General features: G+C 25.8%; 1 protein-coding gene across 3 annotated transcripts; it reads right to left on the reverse strand.

The window, feature by feature from the left end:
• Positions 1–7,954: 7,954 nt before the first annotated feature.
• LOC135931970 (myotrophin-like) lies at positions 7,955–8,952 on the reverse strand. 3 transcript variants are annotated; one of them, XR_010573231.1, is made up of 6 exons: positions 8,823–8,952; positions 8,669–8,779; positions 8,573–8,596; positions 8,310–8,393; positions 8,085–8,231; positions 7,955–8,015 (listed from the first exon to the last, which is right to left on the reverse strand). XR_010573231.1 is itself a non-coding variant. In XM_065469291.1 (5 exons), the coding sequence occupies exons 1-5, from the start codon at positions 8,913–8,915 to the stop codon at positions 8,145–8,147; spliced, it is 399 nt and encodes a 132-aa protein (XP_065325363.1). In that variant the 5' UTR covers positions 8,916–8,952; the 3' UTR covers positions 8,029–8,144. The 3 variants fall into 3 exon arrangements, 2 of the variants coding, with proteins under 2 accessions (XP_065325363.1, XP_065325364.1); XM_065469291.1 differs by lacking the exon at positions 7,955–8,015 and having other exon boundaries at positions 8,029–8,231; XM_065469292.1 differs by lacking the exons at positions 7,955–8,015; positions 8,573–8,596 and having other exon boundaries at positions 8,029–8,231.
• Positions 8,953–9,228: the final 276 nt, after the last annotated feature.

Consider the following 9,228-nt stretch of genomic DNA (forward strand, 5'->3'; position numbering starts at 1 on the left):
TTTTATATATTACTTATATGCTTTATATTATTAAATACTTGGAAAATTAAGCAGAGCTTATAATAGCCCCGAGCAAAGGGTCCCCGGGTAGGGTTCACTAATTTCCAAAAAAAAAATTAAGATTCTGATTAAAAGTATTAGGTATGTATTTTTGAAATTTAAAAACTACCATAAAAGTAATAGATTAACAAAATGAGATATTTTTTGTTAAAAATGAAAAAATACTTTTAATTTTATTAAGGTTTGCATTTTAATGTTAGCCACCTACCTATTTTGATAATTATTACCAATTTTAAAATTGAATATATTTTAATTAGGTTTAAAATAGTAAAAAATTAAAAAGGGAGTAAATAAGATAATAGGATACGCCATAAGAAGTAAAAATTAATATATGCAAATGGCGCAAAATTGAAAGCTGTACCGTCAGAAAAAATTAATTTTTATATATCCGATTCTAGCTTAAAAAGTTTAAATGCCGAGTGGAGCGAAACAAATATAGACCAACGATAAGGTAATTTATTTTTTTTAAAGTGGTCAATGTGGAAATTAATATAAAAAATAAAATCCTAAAAAACCTCGAATATTTAACATTTTTCTAAATATTAATAAACAATCATTATTAGTGGCATAATAAATAATTTGTGAAAATTTAGTTTAATGTATAACTATATAAAAACAAAAATTTAAAATTCTCCACTAATCTGCCGTCTGGCTTGCACCATGCCAAATAAAATAAAATTTCTTTTCTAATTTTAGAACATAAAATATCCATCACTTCCTTAAGGAATTTTAAAACTAATATAACATTATATTTTTTATGAGTATTTGCGGAATCATTTTTTTAATTTATAAAATATAAATTTTTATTTAAAAGCAAATTAAAGATTATAAATATTTTGAGACTCCAAAATATACTTCTGTCCATCAGGGATTTTTTCAAAATAATGTTCTTTTATATATATATTGATGCTACAAATAAAATTAAAAATGAATCGTTCATATATTATATAAATTTGTTATTTGCACCAATATACTCTAAAATACATATCAGTAGGAAGAATTCCTATTTTGCATACAAGAATTTTGGCCGTCTCGTCTTAATGGACAAATATTCTTCAAAACCCTTGAATTGCCCTAAAATATTCATTGGCCTTTAATATATATATCATTAATTTAAATATAATTTTATATTCTAAAATGTTTTTAAAACGATTTTATTATGAAAATCATTTTCTTATATACATATTTATATCTTGGATATCATTTAATATAAATAAAACCTTTTTGATAAAAAAAATATAATTTTGTTTTGTTTACTTTCTAAAAAAATGAAAATCAAAGGAAAGTAATGGAGTGGCACTCCATTACTTAGAGCGGGAGATAGCTCCTTTTGAGAAAGTAGGAGCGGGAGTTAGCTATTTTTAAAAAGGAATCTTAACAACTCTGGTAATTATAATTTATTTTTGGCTGCTTATTTGAAAGGCCGTACAGTTGCAATTTGTGTCGTGCACAATCCCAATAACGCAGGAAGCTAAATTTTATAGATATTACATGTAGTCAGGAAAGTGTTGAACGTTATTTTTCGATACTTTATAATAATACTTTTTGTTTAAACTGAACTTTGAATATTACCAGGCGCGTAACCAATGGGGGGGGGGGATTTCACCCCCATCTCAAATTTGACTGTTTTCCTAAATATCATTTTAAGCTAATAAAAATTTTACCCCCCTTCCCCGTCAAAATTTTTCAATATCAGGCAAAGTTTATCCTTACTGCTAGTTACATTAATAAATTATTTTCCTATAGCTCACTACTATGTAGAAATTTACAAAAACAAAATTTAGATTTGGTTCAAGTTATTGATTTGGAGGAAAATGTGGACAGGAAGAATGAATGTAGATGAATATTTCATAATATTTATATAGACGTTGAATCAAACTAAATCTTATAGAATATTATAAAATATCCAATTTCATCCCATTCTTAGATACTTTTTATCACAAATTTAAATACGGTTTTTAGATAAAAATAAGTCTTTGGAAATCTTCAAATTTTATTATCTAAAGACCCTTTTTCGTTTTCTGATGCCATTATTGGTAAAATTAAATATTTACCAAAATTTTTTTCCTATGATATTGATACTGAAATCAATTTAATCAGTGAATTCGAATTGTGGTATAAATATTTACTACGTTTATTATTTTACCTGAACATGCTATTGATGCGCTCAATCGGTATAAGGAAGCTTAATTACCAAATATTTCGAAGGTATTTAATATTCTTGCATGTTTGCCTACTACAACATATATGAATGAAAGGACCTTTTTCAAATTGAGGTTGAAAACTTATTTACAAAATACTACTTCCGAATCTCGGCTAAATGGGTTGGCTCTGTTAAATATCCACAGAGATTTAATTACAACGACAAAGAAAATTCTTGATGAATTGGCAAATTTCCTACGAAAATTAAAAATCGCATTATAATTCTAGTATTTAATAATTTTTTATAATATTGTATTTGATAATAAGTTATAACTTGTTCTTTAAAAAATTTTCTAGTAAATATTTTATACACGCTACAATTAGTATTTTCAATAAAAAATTTTTTTTATTTATATTATGAGAATTTAATAAAAATTGGGTTATAACCTTTATTTCTTCTTTAAATATTCATAAGCGCGAATTAGTAAATAAAAGTTAAAGATATTAATATAATTATTATTGAATTATGAATAATTTAAAAGAATAGCTCAAAGATATGACCCGGCCGAAGGTGGGGAAAAAGCTGACAAAAGGAGGTTTAAATTATAATATTAATATGTAGTCCAATCTATTCTTTAAATAAAATGTGAATCAAAACTGTATGTACAATAGTTTTTGAGCTATATAAGTTTATGTGATAGTTGATTTTCTGGCCTTGGCCATAAGATATTTGAATTATATTATAAAACAAAAATTACAATAAATATATAAACATCTCAATTTATCATCAGAGATCTCTAATGATATTTTAAAAATTATAATCAGGACGTTCGTTCATAATATATTAATTAGGCTGAATCCAAAGGACAACTTAATATGCTAATGTTAACGTTAAATAATACTATATCTAACCAGGATACCTTAGCTAGATCTAAAAGACCACTTAGTACAGAAGATTCTTTTAGAAAAAAATATACTACTGAAAATACTGTAGCCGCTATATTATAAATCTAAAAATTTTTTTATTATATTAAATTAAATAAGAAAGTTTATTTATTCGGATTATACTTTCTGATCGACGCTCTAAAGAGGGGACGACACTATATATTATTATTAAGATACATGTCACTTTCCTATGGTACATCTTCAATGAAATTTTAATTTAAGATGTTTGCAAAATATATTTTTACCCATTTGTCTAAAAAAAATTGTAAAAAGTTCAAAATTAACGATTATGACAATTGTCACTTTCCTATGGTACATCTACACTGAAATTTTAATTTAACATGTTTGCAAAATATATTTTTACCCATTTGCCTTAAAAAAATTGAAAAAAGTTCAAAAATGACGATTATGGTAATTGTCATTTTCCTATGGTATATTTTCACTAAAATTTTAATTTAACATGTTTATTAAATATATTTTTACCCATTTGCCTTAAAAATATTCAAAAAAGTTCAAAAATAACTATTATGACAATTGTCACTTTCCTATGGTACATCTTCAATGAAATTTTAATTTAACATGTTTGCAAAATATATTTTTACCCATTTATCTAAAAAAAATGAATAAAGTTCAAAATTAACGATTATGACAATTGTCACTTTCCTATGGTACATCTTCACTGAAATTTTAACTTAACATGTTTTACAATATATATTTTTACATCTTTGCATAAAAAAAATTGAAAAAAGTTCAAAAATAATGATTATGACAATTGTCACTTTCCTATTGTACATATTAACTGAAATTTTAATTTAACATTTTACAATATCTATTTTTAACCATTTGCTTTATAAAATTCAAATAAGTTGGAGTCGTAAAAAAAGACCCGAGCAGTATAAACGACCCAAACCTTGAGTCGGAGTCGAAAAAATGACCCAAACTTCAAGTTTGAGTCGAAAAAACGACCAAACTTCACTGAGTCGAAAAAAACGACCCAAATTTCAAGTCTGAGTCGAAAAAAACGACCCAAACTTTGAGTCGGAATCGTAAAAAACTACCCATATTTTGGGTCGAAGTCGTTTTTTTCCGCTTGGACTCGGGTCGGAGTCGAAAAAACGACCCATATTTTGGGTCGAGGTCGTTTTTTATTAGCTTGAACTAGTGTCAAGATAAAAAAACGACTCACTTTGAGTCGGAGTCGAAAAAAACGACCCGAACTTTGGGTCGGGGTCGCGACGTTTTAATAACCTCAGAATTTGTATAAAATTTTCATAATATATAAATTGAATAATGTTATCAAATACTTTGGAAGTCCGTTTTATCAATAAATATATTCTACATATTTATTCTGCATATTATTGAACTTTTACATAAAATTATAAATAGATGGCAATTTAATGTATTAATGGTTGGGGTTTGCCTACATAATATAAAATTAATTTGATAAACAATTCTTTTTTGCGTTTATATCTAATCTCCCTTAGTATAAATTAAGATTTAGGATATTTATAAATTTTGTGTCAAATCACAAACCTCGATAAGAATGACTTAGCCTTTCTTTAGTAGCCAGGCCCTCAACATATTAACAAAATGTCTAGTTGGATAGAATTTACAGAAATAAGAGAATGAAGATAAAACAATTTTTAAACCTTTTTTCGGTTCCAATCCTGAAATATATAATTTGCAGTGTTCTTAATTTAGGGCATTTCCATAGCTATTTTTTTAATATCGATAGCTTTAGCGTACTACTCTTTTTATAAAATGAGATAGCGGTAGCTCGTTACTAAATAAATAGCAAAAATTACTATAATAATTTTATAATTAATTCTAAAATCATAATCTTTTTATTTTATTTTAAAATTTATATTTAAAAATATGAATTGTAAATGTATTTTTCAAAAAAATAAAATTTTTTAAATGTCGACAGTAGATTGATAATGAAAATAATTTTGGTACAGATCATATCGAAAAAGTAATATCCCTTGAAAATGATGATGACATGGAATTTCCTTTTCCTAAATTCACAAAATATTTTAATTTAGATAAAAAAAAAATTAACACAGGGTTTAAATTTTTCTATAAGATGTGGCAGAAGGGGAAATTCCTACGAATCATTTTACAATATTGAATATATTCTTTCGGAGAGAACGAAATATAAAATTGGCAACACAATATTATGGAAAGATAAAAATACTACAAACTCAATAGGGATAGCATCGAAAATCTTTTAGCTAGACTGCCACCGTTTATTGCATATTTAATAGATAGAAATAAGCAAGATAATATTTACAAAAATAAAATTTTCCACTGGGGATCACGTACTGATCCCAATAAAATGATAGATCAAATCTATTCCCCAAAAATATTGAAGCCGAATTTATCCAAATGGAGGATGAGAAATTATGGGTTGGAACTTATTTGGGAAAAATTGATTCCCCATTTTTAAAAACGGACATTCATAATTTACCAATTTGACCATTCCTAATAAGACCATCTCCATAATAACAGCATCAAGAAGTGCATCTTCTTATGGTAATTGTAAATCAATTTTCAATTGTCAAAAAAAATTGCAACAATAAGAGATGCTAATGTTCTAAAAATGGCATTAATTGTCCCATAAAATGTAACTTAAATATTATTTGTGTAAATAATAAATAATTGTTCAAAATTATATTTTAAATTACAATTATTAAAATCAATAAAATATGAGTTGATATGGCTTGGAAAAAAATATAATAGAGATGATTTGCATATAAAGAAGTGTAATAATTTATAACTGCAATAAGAAAAATTTATAATGGCATTTTAAAATTTTTGAATTTATTGTTTCAAATATAGCCGAAATTTTGAGATTTAAAAATATTACAAGTTAGATTAAGTTGCTAGCAAATAATTTTTTCATTAGGCTACAATGAGTTTTTAAAAAGCAATGACTATTTAACCCCTGCTTATAAGATATTTGAAGTCTAAATATCTTGTATTTAACTTTTATTTAAACCAGGGATCCAAACCGAACAGTTAAACCGCTAAAAACCGTATTTTTTATCGAACCTGAACCGAACCCAAACCGCTAAAAAATTCCAGCCGAACCTGAACCGCTAAAATGCCTCTGAACCGGTTCGAGTCTCATGATTTTATGCTTATAAAATAATATGTAAGTTATTAATAGATTTCAATTATATTCGAATTATTTTAAAGATTATCATCAATCACATTTGATTGATAAGTGTCGGTCATAATTTTTATAAACTTTAGTATATTGTCATTTTACAACATTTTTTAATTATTTTAGCTTAGAGAAAAATTAAATACTATTATAAATGACACATCAAATCTGATATCATATTGGCAGTGCCGGCTACCCAAGTTAGTATGGAAAGATGTTTTTCAACAATTAAATTTATACTATCTCCTTATAGATGTAATTTGAGTGAGACAAATTTTGAAAATATATTAATTATGCAGTTTATTAAAAAAATTTAAGTGAAAAAAAGGAAAATATTGTTCATTTTAAAATTAATCATTGATATATATTTTTATATTTATAAAAATATTATTTTATAATGTGCAATTAATAAAAATGAAGGTTTTATACATGTGTTTTTTAAATTAATGATAAAATATTTTCCCTATACATAATTCGAATGTAGGTTTGATACAAGTGTTCAAACCGGTTTTTAAAGGTTCGAACCGAACCGAACCTTAAACCGTTATTTTTATCCGAACCTGAACCAATATTCGTTTTGATTTGGATGCCTGTTTAATACCCATGTTTATGTTTTGAGTTAATAATAATATTCATTACATCTTAAGAAGCCCGCTTATGATAAAATTAATATAATAAAAAGATATTTTAATTACTATTTATTTGATACCCATATAAATTTTTATCCCCCCCTCCTTTCCCAGATCAAGTCCAACCCTTTAAGATAATAAATACTTTCAGTTAAAATATTTTATTTTATTCCTATAATTCCAATATTTTGTGTTTATATAAATATTCATGGCCACCTAAGATCTCCCGCCTACTTAGAATATAATTATTGCAATCAAGAGATATTTAAACTAGCTTTTATTTGATACCCATATCGATATTTTGTGGATAAAAATATTCCAAGGTCGATCTACTTATAATTATTATTCTGCAGAATAATTTTTTGATAAATGTACATATCAAAATCTTAATATACTAAATTAATTCCAGTTGATATTTTGTTATTCTTTAATAGATGCTCTTCCACCATCAATTTTGTTTAAAAGGAATCCTTATCCTACACCAAAGAATTCATTAATTATAATTTATAAAAATATTTATCTAATTGAGAAGAAAACCAAAAAAAATAAAAGCTTTATGATGAATTTTTTTATTGCCTATAATTATAATTGGGTAATGGCTAAATGTCAGCTCAATCTACAAGTATGTGCCAGAGAAAAAGTTTACATTAATATGTTTTAATTAATATTAGCTTCTTTCAAATTTGAGCTGCTATAACTCGAAGAAAAAAACCCCTAAGCAAATGTGATCATTTTCAGCTAAAATTGGCTTAAATGGCCAAAAATATAGTAATTACCCTACTATAGTTACGAGGGTAAAACATTTAAATTAGATTATATATTTATGTTAGGTATTATTTTGATGCTTAAATATATGAACTATATCCATCCCCCATAAATTATATATAATAGTTTAAAAAGGTCACCGACTTTTAAAATAAATTTGCACCTTTTAACACCCTTCTTTTGTAAAAAGCTTGCTACACCCATGTCATATATCAATATCTGACTAGAATATATGCGAAATACTCCCAGTTTTTTTATTTTCCACCATTTTGCAAATGAAACAAATCACTCTTATTCATATGTTTTTACTAAAATTCAGTCAAATAATTTTTAAAACATATTGAGTTAAAAAATGAGCAACTATATATAAATATTACTGCAATAATATATACAACAATTTGAATAAATGCTGATAAATGGGAATCCATATTCATCAGTCAAGCAAGGAGTTTTTTAATTTCCAATTTTTCTGCACAATCTAGTAGCTTTGACCCCTCTGGAGATAAAACAGTTTTATCTGCTCCCTAACATAAATAAATGTGCATAAGAAAATAAATATATAATTTGATAAACATTGTTAAAAAATCAGAGAAATGTTATACCTTTTCCAATAATAATTGAACAACTGGTATATGCCCTTCCCATATAGCAGCTAAAATTGGTGTTATTCCATAAGAATCCTTTGCCTAATTTAAATAACAAAAACATGATTTGATACTTTGGTTGATATAAATATTAACAAATATTCTAAATTTTTTTAAACAAGATATCTTTTTAAAATTTTAATTCTAATAAAATTTAATAGAAATTGTTAATAACTAATATTCAAATTTTATTAGATATACTAAGAGCTATATAAATTTACTTTAGTATGGGCTAATAATCCATGCTTTTAAATTAAATGTATAATCCATATTATGAAAAAAGTATAGACTAAATGAAAGTAAAAAATATAATAAACATTTATATCTGCTCCTTGATTTAAAAGAAACTTAATAATTTCCGCTTGTCCATAATCAGCTGCATAATGTAAAGGTTGCCTTCCACGTAATTCCTCATTTATTCTAATTGTCTTAAATTTGTATAAGAAAATTTTTTTTAAAATTTATAACTACTTTAGTGTTTATCATATTATACACCCGATCAACTTCTCCATTTTTTATAGCCCAAATGAATTCCTCTTTTTGCTTTTCTGTACAGGTTTTCATGTCGATTTGAAGCAAAATATCGAAACACTATGTTGGGTGAATAGAACGAATAGGTCCGATGGTATATGATAGGTAGTGTTGTTAAAAAGTCAAGTTCTTACGACTTGCAACTCGAGTCGTAGTTGTAAAAAAAGGCTCATTCAAACCGATCAAGGAGCCGTATTAGCCTGCTCGCTTAGTCGGCTCGCTTAGTAAGCTCGCTTAGTCGGCTTACTTTATCAAGTAGCTTAATCGGCTCACTTAGTCGACTAACTGGGTATGCTCTATTTTTTTAGTTTTTTTATTTATAAGGAAATAATAATTTATGATATTT

This window comes from Gordionus sp. m RMFG-2023, chromosome 1, assembly GCF_954871325.1.
Source record: "Gordionus sp. m RMFG-2023 chromosome 1, tfGorSpeb1-WG-v2, whole genome shotgun sequence".
Lineage (NCBI taxonomy): Eukaryota > Metazoa > Nematomorpha > Gordioida > Chordodea > Parachordodidae > Gordionus > Gordionus sp. m RMFG-2023.

Excerpts from the sequence above, each read along its gene's own strand:
- LOC135931970 (XM_065469291.1), bottom strand. The coding sequence starts at position 8,915 with ATGAAAACCTGTACAGAAAAGCAAAAAGAGGAATTCATTTGGGCTATA. Across the intron at positions 8,597-8,668 it reads ATCAAGGAGCAGATATAAAT|CATGGATTATTAGCCCATAC; the intron begins GTTTATTATATT and ends TTAATTTAAAAG. Across the intron at positions 8,394-8,572 it reads GATTATTAGCCCATACTAAA|GCAAAGGATTCTTATGGAAT; the intron begins GTAAATTTATAT and ends TATTTAAATTAG.